This window comes from Papio anubis, chromosome 2, assembly GCF_008728515.1.
Source record: "Papio anubis isolate 15944 chromosome 2, Panubis1.0, whole genome shotgun sequence".
Taxonomy (NCBI): Eukaryota; Metazoa; Chordata; class Mammalia; order Primates; family Cercopithecidae; genus Papio; species Papio anubis.
Genome location: NC_044977.1, coordinates 160,594,709 through 160,618,425, shown reverse-complemented (window position 1 = coordinate 160,618,425; position 23,717 = coordinate 160,594,709). Strand labels below are relative to the sequence as shown.

Sequence of the window (23,717 nt, the reverse complement as noted above, 5' to 3'; positions counted from 1 at the left end):
GCTGGAGTGCAATGGTGTGATCTTGGCTCACTGCAACCTCCGCCTCCTGGGTTCAAGCGATTCTTCTGCCTCAGCCTTCCAAGTAGCTAGGATTAAAGGTGCCTGCTACTATGCTCAGCTAATTTTTGTATTTTTAGTAGAGACAGGGTTTTACCATGTTGGCCAGGCTGGTCTTGAACTCCTGACCTCAAGTGATCCACCCGCCTTGGCCTCCCAAAATGCTGGAATTATAGGTATGAGCCCCTGTGCCCGGCCTAGTTCATTCTTAATGATAAGAATGTACAGTTTTTGTTTAGGGATATAGTGTTGGTTGAAAAAATTAGGGAAAAAGTCTGGTTACTTAGTTTTTCATTTATCCTTTTATTTAACAGTTACTGAGTACCAGCTATATGCCAGGCATGGTCAGTGTTGGTTTGTGTGACCTGCAATTCTTGTAGCTATTGAGTTTATAGTGTAGCTGAGGGGAAAAGACATGTCTGGAGGAGCAGTGATAGCTAAGTGGTAGGGGACTGGGTGTGAGTAATTGGTTCAGGGTTGTCATAAGACATCACAAAAATGCTCATAGAAGGAATGAGGCCTAAAAGCTTAGTGTAGGGTATGGAGTGTGCAGGCTGCACTTGGCTCTTGCTTGCAGAAATGTGCTACAAGCATTTCAGGCCAAGGGACTTAGTGGTAGACCTCCCCTACATATGCCACTTCAGTAGTGTGGTTTTAGATTTTATATTTAGCCATTTATATTTAGCCTGAGGCGTTCTGAGTCAGTCTAGATCCACTGTCACTAAATAAATGGGTTATGTATCTTAATAATAGAGGATTTGCCATCCTTATATGTGAAGGGCAGCATTACTGGGACATGTAAAGCAAACTTATTTGTGACAGCAGAATATTTAAGTATAGTTAATAAATAGGATTCTTATAGTCTTCTATTAGGTAACATTCCTTTTAGAGATCCTCATGGAGTATGAGTGTTTAAAGTGAGGTGGAGGCCAGGCACAGTGGCTCACGCCTGTAATCCTAGCACTTTGGGAGGCTGAGGTGGGTGGACTGCCTGAGCCCAGGAGTTTGAGACCAGCTTGGGCAACACGGTGAGACCCTGTCTCTACTAAAATAAAAAAATTAGCTGGGCATGGCGGCGTGTGCCTGTAATCCCAGCTATTCAGGAGGCTGAGACAGAAGAATTGCTTCAATCTGGGAGGCAGAGGTTGCAGTGAGCAGAGATCACGCCATTGCACTCCAGCCTGGGCGACAGAACAAGATTCCATCTCAAAAAATAAAAATAAATAAAAAAATAAAGTGAGGTGGAAACTATGATTTCTTTGGAGGATGGGTCCAAAAGGTGATTGATTAGTAGGGTTAAAGATGAAATTTGTGCTTACATTTTTATATATATATATATATATATATGTATGTATTTTCTTCTTCTTTTTTTTCTCTTCAAAGCCTTTGTGTATTGCTGCAGTACCAATTTCTTTTGCCTTAGCGGGGAAACAGCTGGTACCATTGCAGGCAGAATTCAAGTTCCCTGATTAATGAAGTGGAGGACTGTTTGAATCTTTAATGTCTTACCTTTATGTGTAACTTGACCCCTCAGTTCTCTTTTGTTATTCTTTTTTTATTCAGCCACTTGACAGCTCAATTTTTCTTTTTCTTTTTTTTATTCAGCCTTCAGTTCTCTTTATCTTTTTATTGTCCAAAAACCACACAAATGGTGTTTTCTTGCTCTCTTTTCTTACTCATGTCGAGGATTGGTTTTTCTAAACATAGCTTTTGTAAGTCAATGTGTACTGACTGATTTCACTTCCCTGATTGTATCCTTAAAGCAGCTAAGGTCATTGGTTACCAGAAATGAAGTACACACAAGTCCCTGACTTGTGATGGTTTGACTTAGGATTTTTCAACTTAACAATGGTGTGAAAGCAATAGACATTCAGTAGAAACTGTACTTCTGTTTTTCACTTTCAGTACAGTATTATTTATTAAATAGTGAGATAGTCAACACTTTATAAAATAGGTTTCGTATTAGATTATGTTGCTTAACTTTAGGCTAATGTAAGTGTTCTGAGTGTGTTTAAGATAGGCTATGCTAAGCTATGATGTTCGCTTCGGTAGGTTAGGTGTATGAAATGCATCTTTGACTTGTCACTTTCAACTTGTGATGGATTTATTGGGATATTATCCCATTGTAGTTCAGGAGAATAGTGGATTCTATGAAGATAAACTTAACTACCAGGTAAAAGACATTTCTTTTTTTTAAAAAGCAGATTAATAATATGTGAACGCCTTTGGATTTGTTTTATCTAAGTAAGACTTTAGATTTTGTTGTATTATAGATGGTTTGCAATTGTGTTTAACACATAACATTTGGGAATGAATGCCAGAGTATTATTTCTGAATCTTGCTTACATGGTAGTGTGTGCTAAAAATTAAGATGTAACACTTTTGCTTTTATTTTACCTCAACATTTAAAAACACTACTAAAACTTGGGATCAGGTAAAAACTTTTTTTTTTTCTTGCTAAAATATTCTCTCAAAAATATTGTGGTAAAGGGATCTCTCCTCTTAATGAATTTTAAAGTATACATTATTGTTGGCTATAGGTAAAGTGTTGTACAGCAGCTCTCTGGTGCTTATTCATCTTGCCTGACTGAAACTTCATGACCTTTGATTAGCTACTCTCCATTTCCCCTTCTCCCAGCCTCTGCTAACCATCATTCCACTCTTTGATTTTTATGAATTTGTATTATTTTAGATACCTCATGTAAGTGGAGTTATGCAGTCATTTGTCTTTTTGTGACTGGCTTATTTCACTTAGCCTGGTGTCCTCAAGATTCATCCATGTTGTGACATTTTGTAGAATATCTCTTTTTTTTTTTTTCAAGCTGAGGTTTTATTTAAAGTGTAGAAGAAATGATTCCCAAAAAATGCTGGCGAATAAAGCAAAAGGAGAAGATACAGTGCTCTCTTCCTACGAGTTAGCCAGCCTATCCGAGTACAGGGTAATATATAGTACTTAATGCTGGTAGAATTTTGCAGTAGTTTAGAAAGATTATCTGTGCCTAGATTATGAAGAGATTCTCAGTGTGTGATGCTTGGTTCTGGGTTTACACCTTACTGGGCATGAACAAGAGCCCTGCTCCTTGGCCATAGCCAAATCCCTTGGGTCCACAGTTCTTTGCATAGCACCCTTTACAATAGATTTCACCTTCTTTTTCAGTCAGAGTGTTGATTCAAGACTCTTCCAACACTTTGCCATCGGAAACAGTTTTTGTACCGGGGCTTTCCAGCTCCAGTTACCTTCTCGGCAGCATGTACGGAATCCCCACATCTGGAACACTTCTCAGAACCTCTGTATTTCTGAGCAAATTTAGAAGTCTTTGGATTTGTTGTAGGCATGTGAGGCTGAACACTCTGGCTTGATGCCCACGCTCTCACCAGGGTCCATGTTAAGTGTGCCAGCGCCCTGGCCGTAAACTGTAGCCTTTTGGCCCATGCTTCTTTCCATAGCAGGATTTGCAGTAGATCTCTTCATCGTGAATTGCCACTGTCGTGCTATCTAAATTATTCCTGCAAACCATGCATAGAAAGCAATATGGGTAGAAGCGCCTGCCGTTACACTGCACCTCTTCTGCATGGTAAACGGCCCTCCCGCAGACCCCGCACTTACTTCCAGCTCTCCACGCAGACATTTTAAGTCGGAGGCAGGAGCACGCATCGCGGGCAGAGATAGCGAGGCTGGACTGGAGGGAGTGTCCAGGGAGTCCGAGATCCCTAGAATTTCTTTCTCTCTTTCTTTTTTTTTTGTTGAGACAGAGTTTCGCTCTTTTTGCCTAGGCGAGAGTGCAATGGCACGATCTCATCTCACTACAACCTCCGCCTCCCAGGTTCAAGTGATTCTCCTGCCTCAGCCTCTGGAGTAGTTGGGATTATAGACACCCACTACTACACCCAGCTAATTTTTGTAGTAGAGAAGGGGTTAACCAGGCTGTTGTCGAACTCCTGAACGCAGGTGATCCGCCTGCTTCGGCCTCCCAAAGTTCTGGGATTACAGGCATGAGCCACCACGCTCAGCCTAGAGTTTCTTTTTTAAGGCTACATAGTATTCCATTGGACATACATTCCACATTTTAAAAATCCTTTCATCTGTTGGTGGACATTAGGTTTCTGCACCTATCACTATCACATTGTGAATAGTGTTGTGAACATTGGAGTGGTAATATCCCTTTGAGATCCTGATTTCATTCTTTTGGATAAATACCCAAAAGGGGGACTGCTGGAATATATAGTAGTTCTGTTTTTAAATTTTTGAGGAACCTTCATACTTTTTTCCATAGTGGCTGCACCATTTTGCGTTCACACCAACAGGATTCCAATTTCTTCACATCCTCACCAACAGTAGTTGTGTAGTGTTTTGTTCTGGTTTTTTGATAATGGTTATCCTTACAGGTGTGAGGTAATATTGTGTTGCGGTTTTGATTTGCATTTCCCTAATGGTTAATGATGAGCATGTTTTCATGTGCTTACTGCCCATTTGTATATCTTTGGAGAAATGTCTGTTGATGTCCTTAGCACATTTTTAAGTTGAGTTATTTGTGGTTTTTTTTACTGTTGAATTATAGGAGTTCTTTATATATTTGGAGACTAGCCCCTTGTCAGATACATGTTTGCAAATATTTTCTCATTCTGTAGGTTGCCTTTTTACTCTGCTGGTTGTTTCTTTTGCTGTGTAGAAGCTTTTTAGTTTGATGTAGTCCCACGTGTTTATTTTTGTTTTGGTTGCGTATGCTTTTGGTGTTAAATCCTTGAGATAATTGCTGACACCAGTGTCACGAAGCTTTTCCTGTATGTTTTCTTCTAGGAGTTTTAGTTTCATGTCTTATGTTTATTAAATCATTTTTAGTTGATTTTTGTGTATGGTTTAAGAAAAGGACCCAGTTTTTTTTTTTTTTTAGGTTTTTGCTTGTAGATACGAAGTTTTCCTGATGCCATTCCTTTCCTCATTGTATATTCTTGGCATTCTTGTTGACGGTCAGTTGACCATATATGTGTGGCCTTATTTCTAGGATCTCTTTTTGTGTGCTTGCGGCTCTATATGTCTGTCTTTATGCCAGTACCATACTGTTTAGATTATGGTAGCTTTGTAATATTAATATATTTTGAAATCAGGGTATGGTGCCTGCAGCTTTGTTCTTTTACAAGATTGATTTGGCTATTTATAGTCTTTTGTGGTTCCATATGAGTTTCAGAATTAAATTGTTTTTCTATTTCTATAAAAATACCACTGGAATTTTGATAGCGATTGCACAGAATTTATAGATCACTTTGGATAATATGGACATTTAAAAATATTAAGTCTTAACAATCCATGAACGTAGGTGTTTCTGTTTTTGTGTGTCTCTTGTTTAATTTCATTCATCGTTTTGTAGTTTTCTTTTTTTTTTTTTTTAAATTTATTTATTATTATTATACTTTTGCTGTAGGGTACATGTGCATAATCGCAGGTTTGTTTACATATGTATACTTGTGCTATGTTGGTAAAGGTAACCCATCAACTGCCATTTACATCAGGTATAACTCCCAATGCAATCCTCCTCCCTCCCACGACAGGCCCCGTGTGTGATGCTCCCTTCCTGTGTCCAAGTGATTCATTGTTCAGTTCCCACCTATGAGTGAGAACATGTGTGTTTGGTTTTCTTGTTCTTGTGATAGTTTGCTAAGAATGATGGTTTCCAGCTGCATCCATGTCCCTACAAAGGACACAAACTCATCCTTTTTTATGGCTGCATAGTATTCCATGGTGTATATGTGCCACATTTTCTTCTTAATCCAGTCTGCCACTGATGGACATTTGGGCTGATCTGCCCTTGTTATTAGGGGAATAGTACAACAAATATATACGGTGCATGTGTCTTATAGCAGCATAATTATAATCCTTGGGTATATCCCCAGTAATGGATGGCTGGGTCATATGGTACACATCTAGTTTAGATCCTTGAGGAATCGCTTCATACTGTTTTCCATAATGGTTGAACTAGCTTTACAATCCCACCAACAGTGTAAAAGTGTTCTATTTCTCCACATCCTCTCCAGCACCTTGTTGTTTCCCTCTTTGACTTTTTAATGATCGCCATTCTAACTGGTGTGAGATGGCATTCCTTGTGGTTTGATTTGCATTTCTCTGATGGCCAGTGATGATGAGCATTTTTTTCATGTGTCTGTTGGCTGTATGAATGTCTTTGAGAAATGTCTATTCATATCCTTTGCCCACTTTTGATGGGGTTGTTTGTTTTTTTCTTGTAAATGTGTTTTGAGTTCTTTGTAGGTTCTGATATTAGCCCTTTGTCAGATGAGTAGATTGCAAAATGTTCTCCCATTCTGTAGGTTGCCTGTTCACTCTGATGGTAGTTTCTTTTGCTGTGCAGAAGCTCTTTAGTTTAATTAGATCCCATTTGTCCATTTTGGCTTTGCTGTCACGCTAAGCTTTTGGTATGTTTTAGATTACGAAGTCTTGCCCATGCCTGTGTCCCGAATGGTACTACCTAGGTTTTCCTCTAGGATTTTGTGGTATTAGGTTCAACATTTAAGTCTCTAATCCATCTTGAATTAATTTTCGTGATAAGGAGTAAGAAAGGATCCAGTTTCAGCTTTACTCTTATGGCTAGCCAATTTTCCCAGCACCATTTATTAAATAGGGAATCCTTTTCCCCATTTCTTTGCTTCTCAGGTTTGTCAAAGATCAGATGGCTGTAGGATATAAAAGTATTATTTCTGAGTGACTTGTTCTGTTCCATTGGTCTATATCTCTGTTTTGGTACCTGTGGGTACCATGCTGTGTTTCTTGGTTACTCTGTAGCCTTTGTAGTATAGTTTGAAGTCAGGTGGTGGATGCCTCCAGCTTTGTTCTTTTTGACTTTAGGATTGTCTTGGAGATGCGGGCTCTTTTTGGTTCCATAGAACTCTTTAAAGCAGTTTTTCCAATTCTGTGAAGAAACCTCATTGGTAGCTTGATGATGGCATTGAATCTATAAATTACCTGGGCAGTATACCATTTTCACGATATTGATTCTTCCTATCCATGAGCATGGTATGTTCTTCCATTTGTTTGTGTCCTTTTATTTCACTGGAGCAGTGGTTTGTAGTTCCTCCTTGAAGAGGTCCTTACATCCCTTTGTCAGTTGATTCCTAGGTATTTTGATTCCTCTTTGAAGCAATTGTGAATGGAAGTTCATTCCTGATTTGCCTCTGTTTGTCTGTTACTGGTGTATAAGAATGCTTGTGATTTTTGCACATTAATTTTGTAAATTTGAGACTTTTAAGAAGTTGGTTTATCAGCTTAAGGAGATTTTGGGTTGAGACAATGGGGTTTTTCTAAATATACAATCATGTCATCTGCAAAGACGACAATTTGACTTCTTCTTTTCCTAACTGAATAATTCCTTGATTTCTTTCTTCTTTGCCTAATCGTTCTAGCTGGTGAACTCTGCAACACCATAAGCCAGGAGTGGTGAGAGGGCATCCCTGTCTTGTGCCAGTTTTCAAAAGGAATTTTTCCAGTTTTTCCCCATTCAGTATGATATTACTGTGGGTTTGTCATAAATAGCTTCCATTATTTCCTTTGAGGTAATGCTCCATCAATACCGAATTTATTGAGCGCTTTTAGCATGAAGCGCCGCTTAAATTTCTTGTCAAAAAGCCTTTTCGCATCTATTGGAGATAATCAGCGGTTCTTGTCTTTGGTTCTGTCGGTATGCTGGATTATGCTTTATTGATTTGCGAATGCCGGAACCAGCCTCAACATCCCAGGGATGAAGCTCACTTTGACGGCGTAGGATAAGCTTTTTGATGTGTTGTTGAACTGGGTTTGCTAGTATTTTATTGAGGATTTTTGCATCTATGTTCACTTCCAGGGATATTTGGTCTAAAAATTTTTCTTTTTTTTGTTGTAAGTCTCTGCTAGGTTTCTTTGGTATCAGATGATGTTGGCCTCTATAAAATGAGGAGTTAGGAGGATTCCCCCTTTTCTATTGATTGAATAGTTTCAGGCTGCACCTCAACTCCTCCCTTGTACCTCTGGTAGAATTCAGGGGCTGTGAATCCATCTGGTCCTGACTTTTTTCATATAGGCTATTAATTATTGCCTCAATTTCAGAGCCTACTATTGGTCTATTCAGGGATCAACTTCTTCCTGGGCTTCAGTCTTGAAGAGTGTAAGTGTCCAGAACATCCATTTCTTCTAGATTTCCAGTTTATTTTGCTTAGAGGTGTTTATATAGCATTCTCTGATGGTAGTTTGTATTTCTGTGGGTCGGTGGTGATATCTCCCCTTTATCATTTTAATAAGGCCGATTTGATTCTTCTCTTTTTTCTTTCTTTATTAGTCTAGCTAGTGGTCTGTCAATTTTGTTGATCTTTCAAAACCAACTCCTGATTCATTGGATTTCGGAGGGTTTTTTGTGTCTCTGTCTCCTTTCCAGTTCGCTCTGGATCTTAGTTATTTCTTTTGCCTCTTGCCAGCTTTGAATGTTTGCTCTGTTTCTCTAGTTCTTTTAATTGGGCGCATGTTAGAGTGTCACCTTTAGATCTTTCCTGCTTTCTTGTATTTAGTGCCATAAATCTCTACACACTGCTTTTAAATGTGTCCCAGATTCTCGGTGCTGCATCTGTTCATTGGTTTCAAAGAACATCTTATTTCTGCCTTCATTTCTCATATGTGTACCCAGTAGTCATTCAGGAGCAGGTTGTTCAGTTTCCATGTAGTTGAGCGGTTTGATTGAGTTTCTTAGTCCTGAGTTCTAGTTTGATTTGCACTGTGGTCTGAGAGACAGTTTGTTATAATTTCTATTCTTGTAATATTTGCTGAGGAGTGCTTTACTTCCACTATGGTCAATTTGGGAGGCACATGTGGTGCTGAGAAGAACGTGAGCATTCTGTTGATTTGTTAGTGGAGAGTTCTATAGATGTCTATTAGGTCTTGCTGCAGAGATGAGCTCAATTCCTGGATATCCTTGTTAACTTTCTCTGTCTCGCTGATCTGCCCAATGTTGACAGTGGAGTGCTTTCTGGAAGTCTCCCATTATTATTGTGTGGAGCTCCAAGTCTCTTTGTAAATCTCTAAGGACTTGCTTTATGAATCTGGGTGCTCCTGTATTGGGTGCATATATATTTAGGATGTTAGTTCTTCCTGTTGAATTGATCCCTTTACTCATTATGTAATGGCTCCTTTTGTCTCTTTTTTTGATCTTTGATGGTTTAAAGTCTGTTTTGTATCAGAGACTAGTGTTGCAACCCCTGCTTTTTTTGTTCTCCATTTGTTTTTGGTAAATCTTCTCTCCATCCTTTATTTTTGAGCCTATGTATGTTTCTGCGCAGAGATGGGTCTCCTGAATACAGCAGACTGATGGGTCTTGACTCTTTATCCAGTTTGCCAGTCTGTGTCTTTTTAATTGGAGTATTTATCCATTTACATTTAAGGTTATTGTTCTGTGTGAACTTGATCCGCTAATATGATACATTAACTGGTTATTTTGCCTGCTAGTTGATGCAGCTTTCCTAGCCTCAATGTTCTTTACATTTTGGCATGTTTTTGCAATGGCTGGTTCCGCTGTTCCTTTCCATGTTGAGTGCTTCCTTCAGGGTCTCTTTGTAAGGCAGGCCTTAGTGGTGACAAAATCTCTAAGCATTTGCTTATCTGTAAAGGATTTTATTTTCCTTCACTTATGAAACTTAGTTTGGCTGGATATGAAATTTGGGTTTAAAAATTCTTTTCTTTAAGAATGCTGAATATTGGCCCCCACTCTTCTGGCTTGGTGAGTTTCTGCCGGTGAGATCTGCTGTGAGTCTGATGGCTTCCCTTTGTGGGTGGTAACCCGACCTTTCTCTGGCTGCCCTTTTTAAGATTTTTTCCTTCATTTCAACTTTGGTAAATCTGGCAATTATGTGTCTTGGGAGTTGTTCTTCTCGAGGAGCACTTTGTGGTGTTCTCGTATCTCTGATTTGAATGTGTTGGCCTGCCCTACTACGCGAAGTTCTCCTGGATGATATCCTGAAGAGTGTTTTCCCAACTTGGTTCCATTTTCCCCTCACTTTCAGGCAATCCTAATCAGACGATTTGGCCCTTTTTACATAATCCCATACTTCTCGGTAGGTTTTGTTCATTTTTCTTTCTTTTTTTCTTTTGTTTTCTCTTTCCTCGCTTCATTTCATTCATTTGATCCTCACAATCGCTGATACTTCTTCCAGTTGATCGAAATGGTTACTGAAGCTTGTGCATTTGTCACGTATTTTCGTGGTCATGGTTTTCATCTCTTCATTTCGCTTCTATGACCTTCTCTGCATTAATTAGTCTAGCCATCAATTCTTCCACTTTTTTTTTTCAAGATTTTAGTTTCCTTTATGCTTGGTATCGTGACCCTCCTCTTTAGCTCTGCAGAAATTTGATGGACTGAAGCCTTCTTTTCTCTCATCTCGCCAAAGTCATTCTCATCCAACTTTGATCCGTTGTTGGCATGAGCTGGGCGCCTTTGCCGGGAGATGCACTCTATTTTTGAATTTCCAGCTTTTCTGGCCCTGCTTTTTCCCATCTTTGTAGTTTTATTCGCTCCTGGTCTTTGATGATGGTGGATGTACTGATGGGTTTTAGGTAGGTGTCCTTCCTGTTTGATAGTTTTCCCTTCTAACAGTCAGGACCCTCAGCTGTTGGTCTGTTGGAGATTGCTTGAGGTCCACCTAGACCCTGTTTGCCTGGGTATCAGCAGCAGAGGCTGCAGAAGATAGAATATTTCTGAACAGCCAGTGTACCTGTCTGACCTTGCTTGGAAGCCTCAGGGGTGTACTCCACCCTGTGAGGTGTGCGTCAGACTGCCCCAGTGGGGATGTCTCCCCAGTTAGCTACAATACCTAGGTCAGGGACCACTTGAGCAGGAGTCTGTCCCTTCTCAGATCTCAACCTCCGTTGGGAGAGATCCACTGCTCTTCAAAGCTGTCAGGACAGAGTTGTTTTGCGCCTGCAGAGGTTTCTGCTGCTTTTTGTTGCTGTTGTTGTTGTTGTTGTGTAGCTGTGCCCCTGTCCCCAGAGGTGAGCTCCAAGGAGACAGGCAGGAGCTGAGCGCTGTGAGCCCACCCAGCTGGAGCTTCCCCCAGCAGCTTTGTTACCCACTTAAGCCTCAGCAATGGCGGCTCTCCCCCAGCCTTGCTGCTGCCTTGGCCGGGTAGATCACAGACTGCTGTGCCAGCAATGAGGGAGGCCCGCCGGCATGGGGACCCCCCCGCCAGGGTGTGAGCTATGATCTCCTGGTGTGCCTGTTTGCTTAAAGCGCAGTGACAGTGGGAGTTGCCCGGATTTTCCAGGTGTTGTGTGTTCAGTTCCTGGCTAGGAAAAAGGGATTCTCTCCTTTGCGCCCCAGGTGAGGCGTAGAGCGCTCGGCCTGCTTCAGCTCGGCCTGGTCGGGTTGCAGCAGCTGACCAGCACCGGGACGTCTGCACTCCCCAGTAGATGAACCCACCACCTCAGTTGAAAATGCAGAAATCACCGGTCTTCTGTGTCGCTTGCGCTGGGAGTTGGAGACTGGAGCTGTTCCTATTCGGCCATCTTGCTCCGCCCTCTGTTTAGTAGTTTTCAATAAAGAAACCTCTCACCTCATTTAAGTTTATTCCTAGGTAATTTTTTTTCTATTATAAATGAGATTGTTTTCCTAATGTTCTTTTTAGATAGCTTGTTAGTGTATAGCAACATTACTGATTTTTGTATGTTGATTTTGTATCCTGCTACTTTACTTAATTTGTTTATTAGTTCTAATGGTTTCTTAAAGATGGAATCTTGAGAGTTTTCTTTCTTTTTTTTTTTTCCAATACGGAGTCTCATACAGTCGCTCAGGCTGGAGTACAGTGGCGCAATCTTGGATCACTGCAACCTCCGCCTCCCAGGTTCAAGTGATTCTCCTGCCTCAGCCTCCCAAGTAGCTGGGATTGTAGGCGCCTGCCACCACGCCTGGCTAACTTTTGTATTTTTAGTAGAGATGGGGTTTCACCATGTTGGCCAGGTTGGTCTCGAGCTCCAGACTTCGAGTGATCCGCCCACCTCGGCTTCCCAAAGTGCTGGGATTATAGGCAGGAGCCACTGTGCCTGGCCCAAAAGGGACAATTTTACTATTTCCTTTCTGATTTGGATGTATATTTTTTAAAATATATTTTATTAAGCATTTAATTTATTGATTAATTGCTTTGGCTAGGATTTCCAGTACTATGTTGAATTGAAGTAGTGGGAGTGGGCATCCTTGCTGTTTTCCTGATCTTTCAGGAAAAGTTTCCGTTTTTTGCTATTGAATATAATGTTGGCTGTGGGCTTTTCATATACAGTGTTTATTATGTTACTTTTTATTCCTAGTTTGTAGAGAGTTTTTATAATGAAAGGGTGTTGATTTTTGTTAGATGCTTTTTCTGCATCTATTGAGATGATCATGTGATTTTTATCTTTGATTCTGTTAATGTATATCATATTAATACATTTTTTATATGTTGAATCATCATTGCATCACAGGGATAAATCACACTAAGTCATGGTGTAGGCTGCTTGTAATGAATTGTTGGATTTGGTTTGCTAGTATTTTGAGGGTTTGCATTTATCTTCATCAGGGATATTGGCCTGTTGTTTTCATTTGGAAGTGTTTTACCCTTTTCAATTTTTTGAAAGTGTTTAAGAAGGATTGGGGTTAATTCTTCAAATGCTTGGTAGAATTCACCAGCGAAGCCATAGGATCTTGGGCTTTCTTGTGTTGAGAGGTTTGTGATTCCCGATTCAGTTTTCATACTAGCTGTAGATCTGTTGAAATATTATTTTTTTAAAATGGTTTAGTCTTGATAGGTTGTATGTTTTTAGGAATTTATCCATTTTTCTAGGTTATCCAGTTTGTTAGTGTATAATTGTTGATAGCCTCTTATGAATCTTTTTGTTTCTGTGGCATCAGTTGTAATGAGTCTTTTTTCATCTCTGATTTCATTTGAGTTTTCTTTTTCTTAGTCTAGCAAAGGGTTTGTGAAGTTCGTTTCTTTTCAAAAAACCAACTCAGTGCTTTTTTCCCCTATTTTATTTATTTCTGCTCTGATCTTTTTTATTTTTTTCCTCCTAGCTATCGACTTGGTTCTTTTTTTCTAGTTCCTTAAGGTGTAAAGTTAGGTCATTTATTTGAGATATTTTTCTTTTTTTCTGGAAACTGAACTTGAATCTTTTTATTTATTTATATATATATTTTTTATTTCAGTAGTTTTTGGGGAAAGGTGGTTTTTGGTTACATGGACAAGTTCTTTAGTGGTGAGTTCTGAGATTTTGGTGCATCTGTCACCCAAACAGGGTACACTTTTCCCAATGTGTGGTCTGTTATCCCTCACCCCCTCCCACTGTTCCCCCTGAGTTCCCAAAGTCCATTGTATTATTCTTATGCCTTTGTGTCCTTCATAGTTTAGCTCCCGATTATAAGTGAGAACGTATGATATTTGATTTTCCATTCCTGAGTTACATCACTTAGCATAATGGTCTCCAACTCCATACAGGGTGCTGTGAATGCCATTATTGCATTCTTTCATATGACTGAATAGTATTCCATGGTATATATATATACCACATTTTCTTTATCTACTCATTGGTTGATGGACGTTTAGGCTGGTTCCATATTTTTGCAGTTGTGAATTGTACTGCTATAAACATGCATTTGTGAGTGTCTTTTTCATACAATGACTTCTTGTCCTCTGGGTAGATACCTAGTAGTGGGATTGCTGGATCAAACTGTATTTCCAGTTTTAGTTCTTTAAAGAATATCCATACTGTTTTCCATAGTGGTTATACTAGTTTACATTATCACCAGCGTGTAAAAGTGTTCCCTTTTCACCACATCCATGCCAACATCTATTTTTTTTTTATTTTAAATTATGGCCATTCTTGCAGGAGTAAGGTGGTATCTCATTGTGGTTTTGATTTGCATTTCCCTGACAATTAGTGATGTTGAGCATTTAAAAAATAATAAAAAAAGTAAATAAATTGATTGGCCATTTGTATATCTTCTTTTGAGAATTGTCTATTCATGTCCTTTGGCCACTTTTTGATAGGATTTTTTTCTTTCTGATTTGTTTGAATTCCTTGTAGATTTTGGATATTAGTTCTTTGTTGGATGCATAGTTTGTGAATATTTTCTCCCACTCTAGGGGTTGTCTATTTACTCTGCTGATCATTTCTTTTGTTCTGCAGAAGATTTTTTAGTTTAATTAGGTCCCATCTGTTTATTTTTTGCTTTTGTTGCATCTGCTTTTATGTTCTTGGTCATGTAGTCTTTACATAAGCCAGTGTCTAGAAGAGTTTTTCTGATGTTCTAGAGTTTTTATGGTTTTGGATCTTAGATTTAAGTAAGCCTTTAATCTTGAGTTTTTACATAAGGTGAGAGATGAGAATCTAGTTTCATCCTTCACATGTAGCTTGCCAATTATCCCAGCACCATTTGTTGAATAGAGTGCCCTTTCCCCATGTTATGTTTTTGTTTGTTTTGTCAAAGATAAGCTGGCTGTAAATATTTGGCTTTATTTCTGGGTTCTCTGTTCTGTTCCATTCGTCTATGTGCCTATTTTTATACCAGTACCATACTGTTTTGGTAACTATAACCTTGTAGTGTAGTTTGAAGTTAGGTAATGTGATGCCTCCAGATTTGTTCTTTTTGCTTAGTCTTGCTTTGGCTGTGTGAGCTCTCTTTTGGTTCTATATGAAATTTAGGATTTTTTTTATTTTTTATTTTTTTTGGTTCTGTGAAGAATGATGATGGTACTTTGATGGAAATTGCATTGAATCTGTGGATTGCATTTGGCAGTGTGGTCCGTTTCATGATACTCATTCTACCCATCCATAAGGCATGGGATGTGTTTCCATCTGTTTGTGTTATATATGATTTCTTTTAGCAGTGTTTTTTAGTTTTTCCTTGTAGAGATCTTTCTCCGCCTCGGTTAGGTGTATTCCTAAGTATTTAGTTCCCTTTTTTTTTTTTTTCAGCTGTTGTAAAAGGGATGGAGTTTTTTTATTTGATTTTCAGCTTGGTAGTTGGTGTATAGCAGTGCTACTGATTTGCGTACATTGATTTTGTATTCTGAAACTTTGCTGAATTAATTTATCAGATCTAGGAGCCTTTTGATAAGCCCTTAGGGTCTTCTAGGTTGGGTATATGATCATATCATGTTTGAACAGTGACAGTTTGACTTTCCCTGTACTGATTTGGATGCCCTTTATTTCTTTCTCTTACCCAATTGCTCTGGCTAAGACTTACAGTACTATGTTGAATAGAAGTGGTGAAATTGGCCATCCTTGTCTTGTTCCGGTTCTCAGGGGGAATACTTTCAACTTTTCCCTGTTCAGTGTACTGTTGGCTGTGGGTTTGTCATAGATGGCTTTTATTACCTTGAGGTATGTCCCTTCTATGCTGATACTGCTGAGGGTTTTAATCATAAAGGGGTGCCGGGTTTTGTAAAATGCTTTTTCTGTGTCTATCGAGATGAGCATATGATTTTTGCTTTTAATTCTGTTTATGTTATGTATCACATTTACTGTCCCTGTATCCCTGGTATGAAACCCACTTGATCATGGTATATTACCTTTTTGATAGGCTGTTGGATTCAGTTAGTTAGTATTTTGTTGGGAAGTTTTGCATCTATGTTTATTCAGGATGTTGATCTGTAATTTTCTTTTTTTGTTATATACTTCCCTGGTTTTGGTGTTAGGGTGATACTGGCTTCATAGAATGATTTAGGGAGGATTCCCTCTTTATCTTTAGGAATAGTTTCAGTAACAGTAGTACCAATTTCTTTGAATGTCTGAAATAATTCAGCCATAAATCCATCTGGTACTGGACTGGTTTTTTTTTTGGCAATTTTTTCATTCCTGTTTCAGTCTCACCACTTGTTATTGGTCTGTTCAGAGTTTCTGTTTCTTCCTGATTTAATCTAGGAGGGTTGTATATTTCCAGGAAATTAACCATCTTCTCTAGATTTTCTAGTTTGTGCATGTAAAGGTGTTTATAGTAGCCTTGAATGATCTTTTCTATTTCTGTGGTATCAGTTGTAATATCTCCCCTTTCATTTCTAATTGAGCTTATTTGTCTCTTCTTTTCTTGGTTAATGTTGCTAATGGTCTATTGATTTTTGTTTTTTTTTTTGTTGTTTTTTTTTTTAAAGAACCAGCTTTTTGTTTCATTTATCTTTTGTAATTTTTTGTTTCAATTTCATTTAGTTCTGCTCTGATCTTTGTTACTTATTTTCTTCTGCTGGGCTTAGGTTTGATTTGTTCTTGTTCTCTAGTTCTTTGAGGTGTGACCTTAGGTTGTCCGTGCTCTTTCAGACTTTTTGATGTAGACATTTAATGCTATGACCTTTCCTCTTAGCACAGCTTTTGCTCTATCTCAGAGATTTTGATAAGTTGTGTCACTCTTACCCCTCAGTTCATAGAATTTTAAAATTTCCATTTTGGTTTCATTATTGACTTGAAGTCATCATTCAAGAGAAGATTATTTAATTTCTATGTATTTATGTAGTTTTGAGGGTTCCTCTTGGAATTAATTTCCAGTTTTATTCCACTGTGGTCAGAGAGGATACTTTATATAATTTCTGTTTTCTTAAATTTATTGAGTCTTATTTAGTGGCATATCATATGGTCTGTCTTGGAGAATGTTCCATCTGCTCGTGAAAAGAATGTATATTCTGCAATTGTTGGGTAAAATGTTCTGTAAATATCTGTTAAGTCTATTTGTTGTAGGGTATAATCTTAAGTCCGTTGTTTCTTTCTTGACTTTCTGTCTTGGTGACCTGTCTAGTGTTGTCAGTGGATTATTGAAGTTCCCCCACTATTATTGTGTTGCCATCTGTCTCATTTCTTAGGCCTAGTAGTAATTGTTTTATAAATTTGAGAGCTCCAGTGTTAGGTGCATATATATTTAGGATTGTGATATTTTCCTGTTGTACTAGTCCTTTTATCATTATATAACGTCCCTCTTTGTCTTTTTTTTTTTTTGAGACAGAGTCTCGCTCTGTCACCCAGGCTGGAGTGCAGTGGTGCGACCTCAGCTCACTGCAACCTCTGCCTCCCAGGTTCAAGCAATTTTCCTGCCTCAGCCTCCCGAGTAGCTGGGATTACAGGCACATGCCACCATGCCCGGCTAATATTTTGTGTTTTTAGTAGAGACGGGTTTTCACCATGTTAGTCTTGAACTCCTGACCTCATGATCCGCCTGCCTCGGCCTCCCGAAGTGCTGGGGTTACAGGTGTGAGCCACCATGTCTGTCCTTCTTTGTCTTTTTAAAACTGTTGTTGCTTTAAAGGCTAGTTTGTCTGATATAAAAATAGCTACTTCTAGGCCAGATGTCGTGGCTCACACCTGTAATCCCAGCATCTTGGGAGGCATAGGTGGTGGATTGCTTGAGGTCAGGAGTTCAAGACTAGCATGGCCAACATGATGAAACCGTGTCTCTACTAAAATACAAAAATCAGCCAGGTGTGGTGGTGGGCGCCCGTAATCCCAGCTACTCAGGAGCCTGAGGTGGGAGAATAGCTGAACCCAGGAGGCGAAGGTTGTAGGATGTCTAGATTGCACCACTGCTCTCCAACCTGGGTGATGAAATGAGACTCTGTCTCAAAAAAAAAAAAAAAAAAAAAAACGGTTTTCTCTGGTGCCTCCTTGATTAGCTTAATAATTGGCCTTCTAAATTCTTTTTCTGGCGATTCAGAGATTTCATCTTTGTTCGGATCCATTGCTGGTGAGCTGGTATGATCTTCTGGTGGTGTTAAAGAACCTTGTTTTGTCACATTACCAGAATTGGTTTTCTGGTTCCTTCTCGTTTGGGTAGACTTATGTCAGAGGGAAGATCTGGGATTCAAGGGCTGCTTTCAGTTTCTTTTGTCCAATGGGGTTCTCCCTTGATGTGGTGTCCTTTACCCTAGGAATGGGGCTTCCTGAGAGCCAAACTGTAGTGATTGTTTTTGCTCTCCTGAGTCTAGCCACCCAGTTGAGCTACCGGGTGGGTGCCAGGGTAGTACTGGTGAGTGTCTGTAAAAAGTCCTGTGACGTGATCCGTTTTCAGGTCTTGCAGCTGTGGATACCAGGACTTGCTCTGGTGGAGGTAGCTGGGGAGTGAAGTAGACTCTGTGAGGGTCCTTGGTTGTGTTTTTGTTTAGTGTGCTGGTTTTGTGTTGGTTGTCCTCCAGCTGGGAGTGGTGCTTTCAAGAGCATATCAGCTGTGGTGCTACAGGGAGGATGCAAACTTGCCCTAGAGACACTTGGTCAAGTATTCAGGTTTCTCAGGCAGTGGGCAGGCCCATAGAGTTTCCAAGAGATTATGGATGTTTGTCTTTGGCTACCAGGATAGCTAGAGAAAGACTACCAGGTGGGGGCAGGGATAAGGGTGTCTCAGCCTCTCCTTGGGTGGGCTTGCTGCAGCTACTGTTGGAGGGGTGAGGATGTGCTTCCCAGTCCAATGGAGTTATATTCCCAGGGGGATTGTGGCTGCCTCTGCTGAGTCATACAGGTCACCAGGGAAGTGGGGGAAAGCTGGCAGTTACAGACCTTACCTTGCTTCCATGCAACCCGTGGTCTTAAAGGCTGGTCTCACTCCCATCATGCCTCCCCAACACCACCCAGTCTTTTTCCAGGCAGCCAGTTACCAGGGCAGATAACTTGCCCCAGATCACAATCCTCCCCCTTGAGAAAGCAAGCGGACTCATAGTTTTTAGGCCTCCTGGAGAACCTGCAGTGGGGATCCAGTTTCTTCAAAGGATCTGTGGATTCTCTTGGCTTTCCTGGTATGTTCCTGTGGTGGTTCTTGTATTGTAGCAAAAGTTCATAAGGTGAGTCTCCACATGTTGCTCTGTCCGTCGGAGCAGGAGGTAAAAGCTAGTCCTGCCTCCTATCCACCATCTTAATTTGAGCATCTAGATAATAGTTTTGAATAACGTGTATCTACCTACAAAGTTCAGGCATGGAACAAGGCAAATAAACACAAAAAGAAACACAAAGACTCGATAGCAGAATCACTCCAATGAGGAGACAAAGGTTTTCAGAGAGTACTTGGACTGGAGAGCCTAGGTGATACTAAAACATTAAATAAAATAGTATATCCAAGGCCCAGTATGTGTTATATGGGATAACCAGATTGTTTTAACTGCTCTGGCTAATCCTCATTTCTATAAATATGTAGACAAAAGTAGCACAGCTGTATAGTAATAACTACCAATATACTGCTTTATCCTTTAAAATGTATCTGCCATACTAGACTCAAACTATTAAAGTTTTGCCACTAAGGCTAGGAATGTCACATGTATGCAGGGATGAGAACCTTATCACTCACACACACACTCACACACCGGGTCTGTCAACCCTTGGGCGTCACCTTCCAACTCTGTGTATTTAATGCATGCAATCTTTATATGTGTTCTTTCACAGTTTTCCTATCATGTGAAACACATTAAACATCTCAACACATTTGTACCTGGTTTTGGTTGCCCAGTAGTATTCTTGTGTGCAATGAAACCAGTGAACAAGTACACATAATAGGAATTATACCATGTTGGTAGAAAACAAATATATAAACACAGATGTACAGATTTCACTGGAAATCTCAAGGACCCACCTCTTCAGTCTGTAGCAGAAGTCTGCTTGCCACATCAGATTCTTTTACCCTTCACCTCTATTCTTGGACCCCAGAGCAGGACCAGTGCTTTTAGTTTTGTACCTGGTGTCCTAAAAATGAATATGGAAAGTTCATAAACGCTATATAAGTACTATGTGAATCTGGTTGAAAACAGGTAAAACAATAAACCTACGTATATTAACTGGTAGTTAAATTCATTTTACAAGAAAACTAGGTTTTTTTTAACTTTTTTTTTTTTTTTTTGAGGTGGAGTCTCGCTCTGTTGTCCAGGCTGGAGTGCAGTGGCGCGATCTTGGCTCACTGCAAGCTCTGCCTCCCGGGTTCACGCCATTCTCCTGCCTCAGCTTCCCGAGTAGCTGGGACTACAGGCACCCGCCACCACGCCTGGCTAATTTTTTGTATTTTTAGTAGAGACGGGGGTTTCACTGTGTTAGCCAGGATGGTCTCGATCTCCTGACCTCGTGATCTGCCCACCTTGGCCTCCCAAAGTGCTGGGATTACAGGCATGAGCCACCGCGCCCAGCCTTTTTAACTTTTTAAAATAGAGAAAACAGTATATTCCTTGGGGAATGGTGAGGGATGAAGAAAACCAGCTCTGGGTAAAAATTATGATGACTGCACCTGGAGTTGATTAGGCCTGCCTAGGAGAGAAATAGGCAACTGCTATACTACTACAGGGTACAGCCACCATCTGAGTCTCAGCAGACCAGTTCACACGCCATGCAAAGTTGCTGTATATTCAAATTGTAAAAATCATCTAGCTTATCATGAAACAAGCTGCATTCATCGTCAGAGACTGTCGGGTCATCATCCCCACCTGCAGACAGAGCTTAAGCAGCGTCTCACCTAGCTTAAAGATGAAAGACTCTTGTTCACTGTTGCCAAAGGGGTTGCTGTTCTGTTTCCTCAGTGAGCTCCCAGAGTTGGTTCCTTCCTTGGGCCCTGTATCTGTTTATGTTCCCATTTTCTGTCTCTGGCTCCTTTGTACCACCATCAGGGTAGGCAGACTTGGAACAGTTCTCTCCAAATGGGCAGCTTCCATGTTCTTCATTGAAACACCTACATACCTTATTGCTCTTCATCTCCTTGTATTCCTGAAATGAGTTTCTGCTACCTTCTACTCCACGCAGTACTCATGTGGAATGACAAAGTTAAATATGGCCTGGCATTCTGGGGTGGACTTTACCATCTTTCTTTTCTGTTGCTTAGTACTTCTCCACTTGTGAATACACTTGAGGTAAGTGTGGTTGCAGATGGAGAGCATCTCAGAGCAGTCCTTTATGTATTTAAAGAGTATGATGCCCCTTTAGTGTTTTATTGTTTATTATATGAAATAATACAATTTCCTACTCTGCAGATTTACAGCTACTTTGAGCCCATGGAATGTCCCCGAAGGGTTTTATGTAAAGTGTGTTCAAATGTAGACCCTATCTATGTACCAACTACCAAAGGATTACTTGAGAAACATTTTATGAGTAAGGCTGTCATATTGCATACTGGCTACTAGAGTTAGCAGTTTCCAATATATTATTGATAGAAAAGTAAACATTAATAGGGAATTATCATGAACTGACTTTACTCACCTTGTTTAGTCTTTATTGACCTTGTTGGAACAAAGGTATTAATAGCTGTCATTTGAGCTCTTACTAGTGGTAAGTCAAATGCTGTGTTAGTGTATTTAATCCTCAAACATCTCTGTTTGGCAATATTATCCCCAGGTTATGTATGAAGAAGCTAAGGTTTGGGAAATCTTAGAAATAAGAGATTTTATTGATCTCTTTGTCACTGCAGGCAGTGTAAATATACTTGATTCTTCTTAATTTTGCTTTATGATCTCACAAGATAAAATAACCATGTCAGCTATTTCAATTCTCATTGTTTTAAGATTTAAATCATTTTGGGGGGAATCTTCTCCAATGTTTTACTTAGGAATGGTTTAGTGAAGTCTTTCCCCTGTCCTAGTTTGTTTTATAGATTTGAAATACGGGCATTTCAGTGTCTCTAAAACCTGTGTGTGGCTTTTGTAAAATTCCTAATCTTTCCTCTAAGTTTTTACATTTCTTAATTATGTAAAAATATTATGCTATAAAATAATTTCAGTAATTTGCAGTAAAGAAAGGTAATCTGTCTCTAGTTTCCTCATATTTATTCACCGATATCTCCTCATTAAAAGTTGAAAAATACTACTGCTGTTTGTTTTAAAGTATTGAAACATCCAACTGTACCTTTTACATAAATAAGATTAGAAAACCTGAATTTGATTGTTCCAGAAACTCAGTCATACTGAGAGAAGATTTTTTTCCTCAGCAATTTACCATTTTTTGGAGTAATCCATGCAGGCCTCTGTAATGACACTCTAATGTAGTAGAATCTTCTTTGATTTCATTTGCTTAAAGATACTGCTTTAAAAGTTTTAGGGAAATATTTTATCCTAAAAATGTTAATTATCCAAGGTTGAAAAGATCTTACCTGAAAGCTTAAAAACTTGTATCTTGGCAGTAAGATGATCGTTTTAGTTTTCGTATTATTTTAATCGAGTGGATGTGTGGCAATTCAAGTGTTTTCGTCTATTAAGTTTCAATAGTGGGCAATTTTTGTCCTCCTCCTATTTTCACTCAAAACTTTTTGTCTGTAAAGAATCTCAGCTTAGGACCCAAAGCAAATCTGTATTGAGGATTTATTTCTAGAATTGTGTTAAACCGTTTTTTGTAGATACAGGTATTTACTTACGAAGCTGCATCAAGTAGGTACCTTGATTACTACTATCTCGTAACTATGCTTGTTCACAGCTTTCCCCACCCTTCCCTCCAGCCCCCTTCACTAACCTGTGCATCCTTTGCTTATCTGGTCTCTTTTACTTCTTGTTTTTCTCCTAGTTTGTGAGTAGCTCTTAAAGTCTGACTTGTTGTCGTGATGTGTTGGAAGAGTAGCCAGTTGTCTTTCCTGGGTACATCAGCTATGAGCTGACTAAGAGGAGTAGTTGAAATGGAGAACGCTTAGCTGTACTTTGTCTTGCATGTTAAACATAATGAGTTTAGAGGATTATGATTATTTGTAATCATCAGGATCTGCTAGACAGGACATCTGTTTTACTTTTTACTCTTATGTTGGTGGAGAAATAGTATGTTTTTCATTCAATGTGATAATTTTGTGTTCTAGCTGGACACTGATGGCTTAGTTTTTGAAATGTATTTTCTTGAGAAGTAGCCTGTGGTTAGTATAAAATTGTCTTTCCTATTAGGACTAGAAACATAATTAGTCTGAAATGTTTTTCTAACTGGAAAATTAGTTGCTGTGAACTTTGGGATTTTTATTACTCTAGACTGCATTACACTTGTTTGCTGTATTCGAATATTTTTTCTTTGGTTTTACTTCCTAGGTTGCACGTTTTCAAAAAATACCTAATGGTGAAAATGAGACAATGATTCCTGTATTGACATCAAAAAAAGCAAGTGAATTACCAGTGAGCGAAGTTGCAAGCATTCTCCAAGTAAGTGATTAGTGGGGAGGAAGGGACTAGATGGTATAAAGTCAGTCACTTAGATTCTATAAATCAGTGCTGTCTAAGTTAATTTTCTTCAGTGATAGAAATATTCTGTTCTGTGCCGTTCAGCATAGTAGCCACAAGTTGAATAGGACTGTTGAGCTTGACATGGGGTTAAACATGACAGAATTAAACATGACTTTATGACTTGAAATGTGGCTAGTGTGGTGGAGAAACTGACGTTAATTTAATTTAAATTTAAATAGCTACAGGTGGCTTAGTGGCTACCTGATTGGACAGTGCAGCTCTAGAACATAATAGCATTTCTAGGAACTATATTAGTGCTGTGTAAGGATTTGTTGGATTAGGAAAATAATTAACGTAAGTAGTGGTAGGAGTTTATCTTTTTTTTGATAAGGGTTTTCTAAGGTAAAGTAAAAACTAAGTATAGGTTTAGAATTGCAAATAATCTATAATTGCTTATATAGGCTCTTTCTGGTTTTCAAAAGTAGTATCTATTGAAACATAAAAAAGATAATATTTTTTATTTTTCCTTCAACAGTCGCATATTT

At 39.2% G+C, this 23,717-nt stretch overlaps 1 protein-coding gene and 1 pseudogene across 6 annotated transcripts in view; one reads left to right on the top strand and one right to left on the bottom strand.

Annotated features, from left to right (window-relative positions):
• The window catches only part of ATP2C1 (ATPase secretory pathway Ca2+ transporting 1), a 164,755-nt gene that overhangs the window by 54,378 nt on the left and 86,660 nt on the right, over positions 1 to 23,717 (top strand). For all 6 annotated transcript variants that reach the window (XM_017955901.2, XM_017955903.2, XM_017955904.2 and 3 more), the window contains one exon: positions 23,041 to 23,151. In XM_017955901.2, the coding sequence (XP_017811390.1) occupies positions 23,041 to 23,151 (111 nt within the window). The remainder of the gene's footprint in view (positions 1 to 23,040; positions 23,152 to 23,717) is intronic.
• Positions 2,837 to 3,590, bottom strand: LOC101011613 (annotated as a pseudogene).